General features: G+C 39.0%; 1 protein-coding gene across 1 annotated transcript in view; it reads left to right on the top strand.

The window, feature by feature from the left end:
• Tbcd (tubulin folding cofactor D) overlaps positions 1-14,778 on the top strand; it is a 278,977-nt gene that overhangs the window by 138,428 nt on the left and 125,771 nt on the right. The window contains exons 9-10 of the mRNA XM_068226641.1: positions 1,747-1,852; positions 2,905-3,091. Coding sequence (XP_068082742.1) covers positions 1,747-1,852; positions 2,905-3,091 — 293 coding nt within the window. The remainder of the gene's footprint in view (positions 1-1,746; positions 1,853-2,904; positions 3,092-14,778) is intronic.

Genomic DNA, 14,778 nt, shown 5'->3' with positions numbered 1-14,778 from the left:
AGATGTGCTATACTGTACCTTTGCGCTACTGGCCTGCAGTACGTACTATGGCGTGCACTTCCCCTACTTCTTCCCCTGCTTGCTTGCTAAGCTGCTCTCATACCTTGAGAGAGGGGAGCAAACTGGCTCTGAAGGCATTTTGCTCTCGATTGACGATGCCTGCTCTACCTGACAAAACTTTGTGTTTCAAAGGAAATCGTTGTATTGGTGGAAAAGTTGCAAAAGAACACCTTACGGTCTTGTTATGTGCAAGTATGAGTGGAAAATGGGAGGAGCCCCTTGTGATAGGAAAAGCTGCAAAACCAAGGGTTTTTAAGAACATGGACATTACGAAGTTTAGCATTGAATGGAAAGCGAATAGGAAAGCATGGATGACCAGAGAAATAATGATAGAGTGGCTAGGGCAATTGGACAGAAAAATGATACGCCAGGAGCGAAAAGTGTTGTTATTCCTCGATAATGCAGCATCACATCCAGATACAATTAAATTGCAATATGTGAAGATCGTCTTTTTCCCACCAAATGTAACATCAGTTTCTCAGCAGCTTGACCAAGGAGTGATCCAGAACTTCAAGGTTATGTACAGACAGTTAGAAGCACATAGTATCAGAACTTAACGGGAATGAAGTATCAGAACTTAACGGGAATGAAGTAACCCTTCAAACACTGACAAAGGGACTGAATGTTCTCCAAGCAATTTCGTGGATAACCAATGTATGGAAAAAACGTTACAGCCTCAACAATTCGTAACTGTTTTCTGAAAGCTGGGTTTTCCGCTAGTGGTGGACATCCCGAAATAGAATCGGATACCCTTCCTGACAGCATGGAAACCACGCAACAGTTGATTAATGCAGCAGGTTACAGTGTACAAGTGAACACATATCGAAATTGATTCAGATATTCCAACAGAGTGTGAGAGTGGAGACACGAAAATGATTCTTCAGTCAATCCAAGGGAAGAAGGACAAAAATGAAGATTCTGACGAAACCAGGAATGAAGGTGATGCTAATGACGACTTTGAAGAAAATACGGAAATTAATGTGCTGCCAATAACCTTGTACAGTGAGGCTCTCAGCTTTGTTAAGAGACTGAAAGAATTCTATTATAAACAAAACGATGAAAAAGGTGTAAATTTGACCCAGAATTTAATTGCTTATAGTGAAAACATCTTTGCTAAACCGAAATGGACAAAGCAAACAAACATTAAGGATTTTTTCAAGTGCTAATGTTTTACTGTACTATGCTAGAGATTGCTACATCTACATACTGATTTAAAGTTTTGAAAACTCATATGTTCTTCTTTAACATGGTGAATGGTAATAGTGTACAGTGTGCTCAATAGAGGTTTCCATAGAAGTGTTGTCTCTTTAATACAGTACATCGCAGCTGCAGCAGCCCATCTACAACTTTCTCATGTGAGTACAGTGCAGTATATTGTACAATACTGTATACAGTATACAATTAAAGGTACATTTGCGAGAATTGTTAACACATACTATACATGGGTTATTGTGTTCCAATTTATGTTTAATGGTACCAGTTTCATAACCTCTCTCAGGCGGACCCCCCTTCATAACGGACATTTTTTTCGGTCCTGAAGGTGTCCGTTATAGAGAGGTTTTCTGTATTACAGTGTGACCATTGGTATTGGACAAAATATTGTTTCAGTATGAAAATCACAAAGAAGTTAGTGGGACGTGAAACCTGTAACATTATTATTTATTTATTTGTTTATTTTTTTTTCAGTGTTTACATAGCTCAATTTGAGGAATACACTCTGCCTCTCATTAACCACTTGATCGAAAGAAAGATTCTCCATTGGGATGGATCAATTCGTGAATTGGCAGCAAAGGTGAGGTGGTTTTACTTCAGAATGCTTGATTCTACTTCTCTGTTGTTAGTGACATGGTCTTCAAAGCCATACTATTTATCTATTAAAAGGTTTTCCTAAGTACTACAAACGCAGAACTCAAATCTGAATGGAAATAAAAAGAAATAGTTTAATACTTTAGCTGTAAAATTACATTTATTATTATATTTCAAATTTGTTTATATCCATGGATCTGTTCAAAATGGTCATCAGTATTGAAGTATTAGTAGCAGCAGCTACAGTAGTAGTAGTAGTAGTAGTAGTACCACCACCATGGCCATTTAATGAATATTTATACAGTGGAGCAGGGATGCCCAGGTTAGATTCACGGCCTTGAAACTATGACATGAAACAATCTTCATGTAAGATGCGCACTGGTAGTCTGTATCTCATTGTATGCTCTGTCAATAACACACAGACTTTGTTAAATATTTCCCAGATCCTCTTTGTGTTTTATTAGGAAATGACAGTGCCTATCCCATGATGCAAGTTGACCGGTGTGATGAGATGCTGAGACAATGTAGGGAAGTGACGAGTAGAGTTTAAGGCAATTCATAGCGAATGTTATCATTCTATAGCATTGAAGTGCACTCTTTTATTGGCAATGTGCAGGGAAAAAAAAAGGTTTCCAGTTGAACACTGATTGAAAACTGCAAATATGTAGGCTAGATAAACCTCTGTGTGTGAACTAGACAAGAAATCTCTTTAATATGCTCCTGCCTTTTGCTTATGCTTGCACTTCTGGACTTGAAAATTATCAGCGAATCACTTTTGTGTTAAGAATGTAATCTAGTGGTAGATGCTGTAGTTTTTGTGTTGTAAATGATATCTATTGTATCCATAACATTTTTTTGATACACACTCTCTGTGAATGTCATGTACAAATCTCATAAAAACAAAACTCAAGTAGGATGGTTTAGAATTGTTTAATCAATCTTTAAGATCCAAACAAACTTTTAGGAAAAGCTTCTCTTTGTGGATGTGTTTAATTTTTTTTGCCATTGTTTATTCTGTTAATTTGTTCTTCTTTGTAGGCATTGCACAATTTGACACCACGTGCTGTCGACTATATGTCGAAGACTGTTCTCCCTATACTTCTCGACAAGACGAAGTCCATTGATCTCAGCACTCGTCATGGTGCTGTATTGGCCATTGGAGAGATAGTTCATGCACTTTCTGTTTTGGCGAGCCAGTCAGATGACAATATTGCCAATGTAATCGGTATGCCACATTTATATATTCCTGTTCATATTTAATAATCATTTTTAACATAGTGGATATCTAATGGTGGTGATAAATCTAATGCATCTTTGAGCATCAGTTAAAAATTAAGTCTCAAACTTCAGTGAAGTAACTGGGCTGAGTAGCTGAGACAGTAGACTCCAAGTTGGCAGGTTCGAGCTTGGTTCATTTACACCAGTCTTGCAAAAGAAGAACTGAATGTCAAAATTCTGGCTCCTTGGCATCTCTAAAAACCATAAAAGTAGTTAGTGTGATATAAAACCAATAAGATCATCATCATCATCATCATCATCATCATACCGGGCGAGTTGGCCATGCGGTTAGGGGCGCGTGGCTGTGAGCTTGCATCCGGGAGAGAGTGGGTTTCAGTCCAATGTTTGATCAATGATAATGCCCTGTAACTGAATTATATTCAAGATGTGAAAAGGAGTGGATGTTATGACAAAATTTTGTTTACTTTAGCACGATTTTTCTCTAGTCTCCTCTGAAACTGTAGTCTTAGAATAAAAAATGAGGTTATTCAGCATTGTGCAAATGGACAGACCCTCTTACACTCCTATTAGAGTTTCATGAAAGTAGGACTTCAGTCACAATCCAATCACACATTGTAATGAAGGAAGCATTGGACTGGTTTCTATGTATAAAACCAGGTCTTTTTTTTTTTTTTTTTTTAGCATATGGATTTTAGTGCTGGGAGTGTCTGAGGACAGTTCTGCTTGCTGGTACACCCCATGAGGGTAAGCTATGTGTACTGTTTTGTGAGGGTGCTGTGTTTGGTATAGGTGTAATTGTACGATCTAGGAATGGGAAGGAAGTGGTCGTGGCCTTGAGAAAGGTACTATTTGGCATTCGTGTGGAGTTGAATTGGAAAACTATGGATGACCATTTCCAGGATTACTGTCATGGGATTTAAACCCATCTGTCTCCCAAGTACAGAGCTAGCAACCATAACTGGCTATGTTGCAATGCACTGGGCTAATCTGTTTTGTAATGGTGTGATGAACATTTTAGATAGAAAATTTATAGTTATGTCAAAAATGTGTTGCCACCATGCATGAAACACCTTGAGTCAACATTACCTGTGATTTATGTCCGGCTCCGTGGCTAAATGGTTAGCGTGCTGGCCTTTGGTCACAGGGGTCTCGGGTTCGATTCCCTGCAGGGTCGGGAATTTTAACAGTCATTGGTTAATTTCGTTGGCTTGAGGGCTGGGTGTATGTGTTGTCTTCATCATCATTTCATCCTCATCACTGCGCGCAGGTCACCTATGGGCATCAAATTAAAAGACCTGCACCTGGAGAGCGGAACATGTCCTCGGACACTCCCGGCACTAAAAGCCATACACCATTTCATTTCAGTACCACTATAGGAGGAACACCATGGTTCCGCTTTACCAGTGTTTAGTATGATTATGAGGGGCCAGTGAGCTGGGTTTTGGACCCCTTTATATAGTGAGTGTCGTCCCAGTAATTAAAGCATTGTGAATTGGATCCACTGATTGTTTTTGTTTCACAATCAGTTTTTCATCATCATTCATTTTAGATTTTGGTCAGTGGATACATTTTGAAGTTTTAAGTTTTATTTTGTTCACCTCGTACCATTTGGGGTCGATGAGCTAGCTGTTAGCCCTCTTTAAACAACAAACATCATCATCATCATCATCATTATAAAAAATGTGCCTGATGCCCTTATTTTATGAAGTAATTCCTTCCAACATATCGCTCTGTTTGATTTCTCCGTATATTTTATGGTTTATAACATTGTATTCAGAACTGTTCCATTTTATAACAGAAATGGTCCACAATCATTTGTACTGGTGTATTGGCACAGCATTGAAGATGATCTTTTCTGTAGGACATTTTTTGTCATTATTTTTATATTCTTAAGTTCTTCAATCCTTTCCAATCGAATGATGGCAGATGGAATTATTATTTTTCTTTATTTTATTGCATTGAATATTCTTAAATGTATGTGACATTGTGGTAGTTTACCTTATGGGGTGATGGTTGGAAGGTAAGCTTAGTAATTGAATGCCACCAAGCATTTGTGCATATTCCAGGATGTAATCAAGTGGAGGACAATGTATTTTTGTACAAACTTATGATTGTTTGTGGTTTGTTATATTTTGGCTTCAAATTAAATTAACACGCGAGAGGTCGCACCTGCGGCAATTTACCGCACTTTTTAAATATTTGTTAATAATTTAGTTGCTGGCCACTGTAGGGCTTAGGGCGCTCGTTTTATCCCTCCTCTCCCTCTCTCCTGCCTGACATTGCTTACCGTCAGTGTATTGCCTGCTGTGTTCCGGAGTAGTTTAAATTTTCTTTCACTCTCGCATCTGCCGTGGCAAATTGCCTTCAAGCAACCCCTCGTGTAGCTTATTCTTACATGACTGCATTTCCAAGAAAGTTTCTTAAGTAAAGCTCATGAGGTTTATGGTGGCTTTCAGTGAAGTGTAGTGCTGTAGTTTTATCTTGAATTGTGACCAAATCATTCATTGAAATGTACAAATGCAAACATTGAGGCAATTTGCTCACGCGCGACCTCTCACGTTCTTTAAAAACTCGCGTAATTTTACTAAATTTTGTAAGAACATTTCATTAACTTTTTACATTGAGAAAATATTGTTACTGGGTAATTATGTTAGTACTAGTTGAAAGGCAGTTAAACAGGGTACATATTTATATTTTAATCAGAGCATTCACTGCAAAAGGAAAATAGCAGCTCAGAATATTAAGTGTGAGCAATTTGCCTTCACGTGACCTCTCGCGTGTTAAAATGTATGTGAAGAATGACGTTGTTGGGGATATCACTAATAAGTAAAAGACTGAATCACTTTACTTCGTCATGGCTGCCATCTTTATTCTTACTTACTACAAACCAGTATAAAACAAAAGCATAAATACAAGCGATATGGCAGTTCCCACTAGCTCCGCTAGATAGCAGGAGCTCATACTTGAAATACTAAACTATGTACAGGGAGATTGCATATCCAAATCACATAACGCCGTTAAAGTGTGTACGAGTCCTTTTCTATGAATCTCCAACAGACGTATTAGTATGTAAGTTTTAGTTTCACTTCCTTATCCCCAATTTTTCTCTCTTGTTTTTTTTCCCTATTTAATTGCACATTTTTCAGCGCAGTTGTAAAAACTGATTTATTTCAGTGACACACCAAAATGTCTTGTTTTTTATCTTTAGAGATGTATTTTATAATCAAGAATTTGTTTATAAAGAAGCCATGCCATCTCCATACAGACTATAAAGACCCTAGGAAGAGTGGTATCTATCATTTATCATTGATCTGTTTTTAGGGCTGTCACCTAAGTGGCAGATTGCTAGTCAGTATTATTTATCTAGTTTTTCTTTTTTTAATGATTTCAAAGACTTCGGAAATTTATAGGACGTTTCCCTTGATAAATTACTCCAGTTCCAAATTCCTCTTCCTAAAAATGATTATTTGCCCTAATTTTTCCTCTCTTCATTGACAGTTTTGATCATACCGTTTATTTGAGCAGGTAGTCAGTCTCCTTACTCCCAAGTCCTCCAACCTTTTAAGAAATCTATTCGTTTGTCAGAAATAACGGAGAATAAATTGTGGTGCCTTCCTTTGGATCTTTTCCTGTTCTTGTATCAGATAAATCTTGTGTGATTCCCGTAGACTGGAACTGTACTCCGATTGGAGTCTTAGAAGAGACTTGTATGTTCTCTCCTTTACATCCGTACAACAACTTCTAAATACCCTGTAATCATACGAAGAGATCTGTAACCTTACTTACTGCTTCGTTAATGTTATTTTGCCAATGAAGATCTTTCTTTATATTAACACCCAAGTACTTACTGTGATCCTTGCAAGGTACTTTTACCCCATCAACAGAGTAATTTCCTCATGGTTAAACTTACAACCTGACTTTTCATCCTGTTTACCATCATACCAGTGTCCACTGTCCATCTCGCAACATTGTTGAGGTCTGTTTGCAGTTACTCACAATCCTGTAACTTACCCTACTACTCTATACAGTATAACATCATCTGCAAAAACCTTTTCTCTGATTCCAGTTCATTACTCACATTGAAAATATACATATAAAAATATAAAGGTCCAATAATATTACCTTGTGGTGCTCCATTCTTAATCATACAGGATCAGACAATATAGCGATATAGAAGTCTTACGAAACATTTCGCAGCACCTGTTGTATTGCTATTTCGAATGGAGTGGTCTACTGGCTGACAAATCTCTGGAACAATTTTGAATCGAATTCATTTGAAAGTGCTAGGGGTCGTACAGCACGACAGTGTCATCGAGGTCTTCAAGAGGCTTGCGGAGAATCTGCATTGCCATACAGAACAGTGGCAAGGTGGGTAAAAGCCTTCAGTGACTTTTCTCGTGCCCAGGCGTTCCTTCAGAAAGTGAAGCATAGTCGCATGCGCTAATCCGGTTTTTCGGGCCAGCTCACGAATCATATGGCATCGATCAGTGTCCAGTAACCGCGGCAAGAGCATGCACTTCTTCTTCTTCACTGACACTGAAAAAAATGAAATGTCGTATGGCTTTTAGTGCCGGGATGTCCCAGGACGGGTTCGGCTCGCCAGTTGCAGGTCTTTCTATTTGACACCCGTAGGTGACCTGCGCGTCGTGATGAGGATGAAATGATGATGAAGACAACACATACACCCAGCCCCCGTGCCACTGGAATTAACCAATTAAGGTTAAAATCCCCGACCCGGCCGGGAATCGAACCCGGGACCCTCTGAACCGAAGGCCAACTGACACTAAGATGTCCTGACTGATGCATGTCTGCAACATTTTGGCGTCCCTTGTTGAAGGCTCTTACCTACCGTGCCACTGTTCTGTAAGGCAATACAGATTCCTCGCAAGCCTCTTGAAGACTTTGATGACACTTCGTGATGTACGATCTCTATCACATTCAACTGCATTCGCTTCAGAACTGTTCCAGAGATTCGCCAGGCACTAGCCCGCTCCATTCAAACTATCAATACAACAAGCGCAGCTAAATGTATCCTACGACTTCCACATCACTGGTAACGGGTTGTAAACAATGCTGGTGACTACTTTGAAGGGCAGTAAAACTTGGTAAGATGTACCTCTTTTGTATCAGTTGTTATTAAATGTCATTATTTAAGTTCCAACCCTCCTATGTTGCTGAAATGCTACAAGTTAGTCCCCACAGGAATAACATATCCAAAATCCAAAGTGCCTTCTATCAAACCACTTATTAATTTGCACACACATTTCATATAATTAGAAAGAATGCTTTCTCAGAGCTTACATTCAACACATGTCAAGCTGAATGGCCTGTAATTATCTGCTTTATATTTACCACCCTTTCCTTTGTACACTGGGACTACTATAGCAACTCTCCATTCATTTAGTGTACCTCCTTCATGTAATCAAGAATCAAATATTTCAGATAGGGCACTATATCCTAACCCATTGCCTTCAGTATATTCCCAGGAATCTTATCAATACCAGCTGCTTTTTTTAGCTCTCAACTTTTGTATCTTTTTGTAATTGGGTCTATAATAATAGGTAAATTTCAGTACTTTGCAAGTAATAAATCACCTCTCCTACCTGGACATTATCCTTATATCCAACTATCTTTACATATCGCTGACTGAATACTACTGCCTTCTGTAAGTCCTCAAATATACACTCCTCTTGTTCATTACTGATCCATGGAATGCCTTTTTTGGAACCTGTTTCTCCCTTAAAATACCTGTAAATAGCATTCCAATTTTTCTTAAAATCCATTTAACTGCCAATTATGTTATCCTTAGCTGACTTTTTTGCTAAATTCAATTTCATTACTTCCACAACCATTCCCAACTCACTGTTCCTTTCTAATCTGCACCTCCTTCTCAGTCTCTTTATTTCTCTGTTATACAGTGTGGTTGGAAACAATGTGAACTGGGTATATGAGCGTTAAAGCCTTGGTCTTACTGATAAGTAATTTGAAAAAATTTAATCGATATCTTGCACCGTTGTAATTTTTTCAGCTGCTGAAGTTAGCCAACCAGATCGCTTTGTGGGTGGATTCAAATGGGCTTTACAAGGCGATGTTGGTAACTTTGCACGTGGCTTGGTTGGGCTTGAGAACCATTGAATCAATAACAGTAAATTTCCACCTTTCTAATACTTATATTTGCTTTAAGCAAATCAAATAATCATTTACAGTGCATGTTTAGTTCCATTTGGAATATCTTCAGCTGTATTACAACGCTTAGGTGAAATTACAAGGTATTTTTATTTTCTTAAAAGCCTCCGTGGCTCAGGCAGCAGCGCATCGGCCTCTCACCACTGGGTTCCGTGGTTAAAATTCCGGTCACTCCATGTGAGATTTGTGCTGGACAAAGCGGAGTCAGGGCAGGTTTTTCTCTGGGTACTCCAGTTTTCCTAGTCATCTTTCATTCCAGCAACATTCTCCATTTCATTTCATTTCATTTCATTTCATTTCATTTCATTTCATTTCATTTCATTTCATTTCATCTGCTGGTCTAGATGAAACGTATCCTGAGTTTCTGAAGGCCATAGGCCCTGGTACAAAACATTGGCTAGTCAAGTTCTTCAATGAAATTCTACAAACTGGTAAATTACCTAAGTTGTTAATACAAGCTAAAGTAATTGCAGTCTTGAAACCAGGAAAGAAAGGAGCTGATGCTTCACATTATCGACCAATTTCACTCCTTAGCATGATCTATAAGATGCTCGAAAGAATGATACTTAACTGTATCCAGGAAGCAATAGAAAGAGTCATCCCAGTTGAACAAGTGGGTTTCAGAAAGAATCGTAGTTGTTGTGGTCAGGTGTTAACACTGACAACACAGATTAACCCGTTAAGTGGGGAGCGAGCTCTTCCTCTTTACACACTACGGTGGGGAGGTGTTTTCATCATTATTCATTTTTTTAAATACTTGGATTTATGCAACCCGACATGTATCTATCTAATATTACTTGTATATTGTGACAATAAGACACATTAATTTCGATACTGCACCACATATTCACTATAAAGAATGATTTTTAAGCACAACATTTTTTAGTGCAACAAACGCATAAGTCTCATATTTCTCGTTTTTTCTCTTAGGGGCATTGTAATAGTTACTTTCCGAAACTTCTACATAAGCAGTAAACATTTACGAATCAAACTGTCATTGTGTTCCCACAAGCACTATAATATATTGTTAAACTGTACTATTATTACACTATTGAAGAATATAAAAATGATCAGAGAAAAATGTACTCACCGAATATCTACTTTCTTCTCTTGTTCTGGATATGAAACTTCCGAGTCACTAATTTCACTCAGAGATTTTCACTATATATTCACATGCAGTGGCGGTGACAATGGGGGGGGGTCTGTGTTAGCGGTTAGGGGTAGTGCTCCTCCACATTTTGGGGAAAAATAACATTTTTATTGCATTTTAGCTGTATAAAAAAGAAATTAAATTCGCAGTTCATATGTAGGCCCTACCATTTTCTTTCTAATTTCTTTATCCCCCAGTCGCCGTCACTGTCTACACGCACGCACACACACGAGTTTACACAGTTAGGGACACTATTCACAATACACGTTCAATGGACACCTCTCAGTTCACATTTTAGCAGTGTGGTACCCTCCAAAACAAGGAGCCGGGCACAGTGCTACATCGCAGATTTTGCAGCAGTGCTGTGTCTCCTTTTTCTTATTATTTGCATTGCAAACAACACATCTCTTGCTTGCAATGGGTTTCGTCTTTGAGGGGGCATTGAAATCCGGGAAGTGCCTTCCTGAGAATCGATCCGAAGGGTCATTTGACAGTGACACTACTGATCTGACTGGCTGGGCTTCAGCAGGGGTTGATTTATCATACTTGTCAAAAAGCTTCTGGATAACGTGCATACAAAATTGTGAGTGAATTTTCCTCCATGTTTTTGATAAATAACGAAGGCATTGAACATTGTTATGTCCAACAAGTGCCTGAAAATCTTTTGGTAGAATTTCTTGATTCGCTTTCGGGCTGTACTGTACGGGACCATACACTGATCAGATAAATCGACCCCACCCATTGAGTCATTGCAATCTATACACATGGCAGGCTTTTCTACTGTGTCCCCTTTCCTGTTTATCACAGTGCGCATTTTGGCATCATGTATGCTACTTAGCATACACACATCCCTCTTGTCTCTCCACTTGAGAGCAATGAGTTTGTTACGATAAGCAAACGCAACTTCCCCCTTTTTTAGTTTCTTCCCCATAACATCTTTTGGGAGATTTTTTCTGTTCGGTCTTACGGTGCCTACAGCATCTGTCTGAAGGTTATTGAGCAGGTCAGATAGCTCCGGACTACTGTAGTAATTATCCACAGCTATTAGATAACCTTTATTCAGAAGATCTTCAGCCAGTGTAAATACAACTTTGGAAGGCTTAGTGTACTCAGAAATATCTATTCCACAAACTTCATTTACCAGATCAGTTTCCTACCCTGTATACCATAGGAGGTTCCACACGTACCCAGATTTAGCTTCACATAACTTATAAGATTCCATACCAAAGCGCGACCGTTTCTTCGGTATGTATACCTTCCATCCCAGTCTACCTTTCCACAATAACAGGCTCTCATCGATAGATAGGCGATCGTCTGGAGTATATGCTGTTCTGAATTTTGATAATAGGTCATCTAGAACTGGCTTCACTTTATACAATTTGGGGTGAACGTGTCTATTATATGCTTCATTGTCCACAAAATGCAAAAATTTAAGTAAAAGGAAAAATCGTTTCTCAGACATAATTTCATAAAATACAGGAGTAGCTAACAATTTATTACGAGAAAAGTAATGGACTAATTTTGGCTTCTGAACAATACCCCGCAGTAATAAGATTCCTAAAAAAAGTTTTATTTCATTTTTGTTAGTGGGTACCCAGTCTCTCTCACAACTTCTTCTTTTCACTTTTGCCATCACTGAATTCGAGGTAATTGTTTGCTGAGGATACAGATTTGTTTGCTGTGCAATAAGATCACAAAGTCCGTCATCTATAAAAAATTCGTAAATATCTTCGGGCTGTTTCTTATCTTAAAGTTCACCCTGGATTCCAGCATTGTAATTTATTGGAAATCTTGCCCGCTTACAACCCCGCACATCCCATTCACCCTGTACAGCAGCAGGATTACCGTCATTCGCAGATTCATTTTCACTGCTTTCACCGGAACTCGAACTCCGCACCGATTGAACCGGTCTTGGAACACTACTAGAGAAGCTACTTCCCGGAATATTTACTAATAACGGAGATTCATCGTCACTTTCCGAGCTGAAGTCACTACAACTTTCATCTTCGCTATTTTCAAGGATATCACGAATAGTACAATCACTTGGAATATCCCTCGCCCTTTTAAACATACTGTAACACGATATAAAACAAAATAAATATCATATTTCAAAAACGCAAAAGGAACACACTGAAGCTTCTATTTATCCCAAACTTAGTACAGCGCAGGGCCAGTCATGCGGCCTACTGACGAATGCACGGGCTGAATGTGATGTGGCGCTTAAGCGATTTTTGCACTGAGTAAATACGAACGAAGCAGAAAGGGGATTCCCTGTCGCAATATCGTTCTTACTACGTAGTTTAAAAAAATCGTAGAGATGGCAGCACCTTCCAAAGCATACGAGGAAAGTTTCAAGGCTTGCGCCTAATATTGAAGATAAGAAAAAAATATAAACAGTTGCGCGTCTTGAGCCGCATTGCCCACCCTAGCGCAGAGTTTGAAGTGCGGCTGGAGCCGCAAGCCCCGCTCTACGGGTTAAAGATTGAAGACTGCTGCAACTTTTGTCAACCTTACATCAGCCTATGACACGGCGCGGAGAGAGGGACTGTTGATCAAGTTTGTTCAAGTCATCCCTTGCCAGAAGTTAGCATGCTTACTGAACAACATGTTATCCAACCGTCGACTTACTGTATTCCTGAACGGTGAAAGAAGCAGGTGGAGATCTCTAAATAATGGTTTACCCCGAGGGTCAGTATTATCTCTCATTCTATTCATGACCTGCCAAGAACAACTTCAAAGAAGATGTAGTTTGCAGACAATCTAGCTTTAATTACTCAGAGTATGGATTTCGCACACTGTGAGGATGTACTTACAGAGGACCTAGCTACCATGTGTGACTATTTTCACAAATGGCGACTCCAGCCAAATCCTAGTAAAACGGAAGTAACAGCATTCCACTTGCATAACATGGAAGCTAATCGGGAGCTACATGTGGTTTTTAATGGAACAGAAGTCTCCTACAACTTCTTCCTAAAATATCTGGGTGTCATACTGGATCGATCCTTGTCGTTCAGACAGCATTGCTTGAATCTGTCAAAGAAGTTGAGTACAAGAGTAAATCTGCTGCATAAACTAGTGAGCAACAACTGGGGTGCAGATGCAAACACTCTTTGCACTGCTTCATTTTCTCTAGCATACTCGGCTGGTGAGTACTGCGCTCCTGTGTGGGAAAACAGCGTACATTAGAGCAAAATTGACGTACAGCTCAATGAAACCATGAGAATTGTTACTGGAACTGTGAGGTCCACTCCTACTCATTGACTGCCTGTTTTAGCAAACATTGCTCCTCCAGATCTGAGGAGAAAAGCAACGAAATTACAGTTGCTCAAGAAGACCTTTGCACGCAGGAACTCACTCTTGTCCAATGCCTTACGAGATCCACCTTTGGTGAGGTTAAAATCCCGAAATCCACTCTGGACTGATCTACACTCCTATGAAGAATTCAGTGTAACAGCAGAATGGAGACAGCGATGGGACCAATGTCCACCCACCAATGCCTTTCTGATTAAAGACCCAACGAAGAAAGTGCTAGGTGTCGATCTTCCTCAACAGGAGTTGTCAAAACTCAACCATTTCAGAACAGGCCACGGCAGGTGCTGATGTATGATGAAAAAGTGGGTATATTGTGAAAGTGCTGTCTGCGTGTGTGCGCTGAGAAACAGACATTGCTTCATGTTGTTGAGAGCTGTCCACTGTCAGCATTTAAGGACGGTTTACGGGCTCTGCATGAATTGACACCAAGTGCAGTGTACTGGTTGTCGAAGCTGGACATTACAGTTTAATTACTTCTATATTTTAATTTATATGTTCATTGTATATTTTTACACATTATGCTTATAAATGCCATACGATAATAATAATAATCATCTGTCAGTCATTAATCATTGCCCCAGAGGAGCGCGACTGGCTTCGGCGGCCGGCACAATTCCTATCCCTGCCTCAAGAATGGGGCCTTCATTCTTTCCATTGCTGACTCGGTCACTGATTGGAAAACAGGTTGTAGTTTTTCATTTATCTTCTTAAAAACATCTTAATGAGTACCTTGTTTTGCTTAAAATCTACTTGAATTAAATAAATTAAATAATTAAAATCTATTTGGATGGTTAAATAGGGCAGTGAAATGGGAAGGAAAATAGATTTACTTATTTTAACCTATTTTAAAACGATGTCTATTCATTTGAACAGAAGTTAAAATATGTTTTTGTTCCCAGCACTTTTCCTCACTATGACGCATGATTTTTTAGTTGTCTATAATAAAAAGTTTTTGAAAAATAATTTTCCTTTGTCACTGTTGTATTTTTACAAGGATGTTCTCTTCATTTGCTCTTTCCAAGGCG

The sequence above is a fragment of the Anabrus simplex genome, chromosome 3 (assembly GCF_040414725.1).
Source record: "Anabrus simplex isolate iqAnaSimp1 chromosome 3, ASM4041472v1, whole genome shotgun sequence".
NCBI lineage: Eukaryota > Metazoa > Arthropoda > Insecta > Orthoptera > Tettigoniidae > Anabrus > Anabrus simplex.
This window is presented reverse-complemented; position numbering and strand designations above follow the sequence as displayed.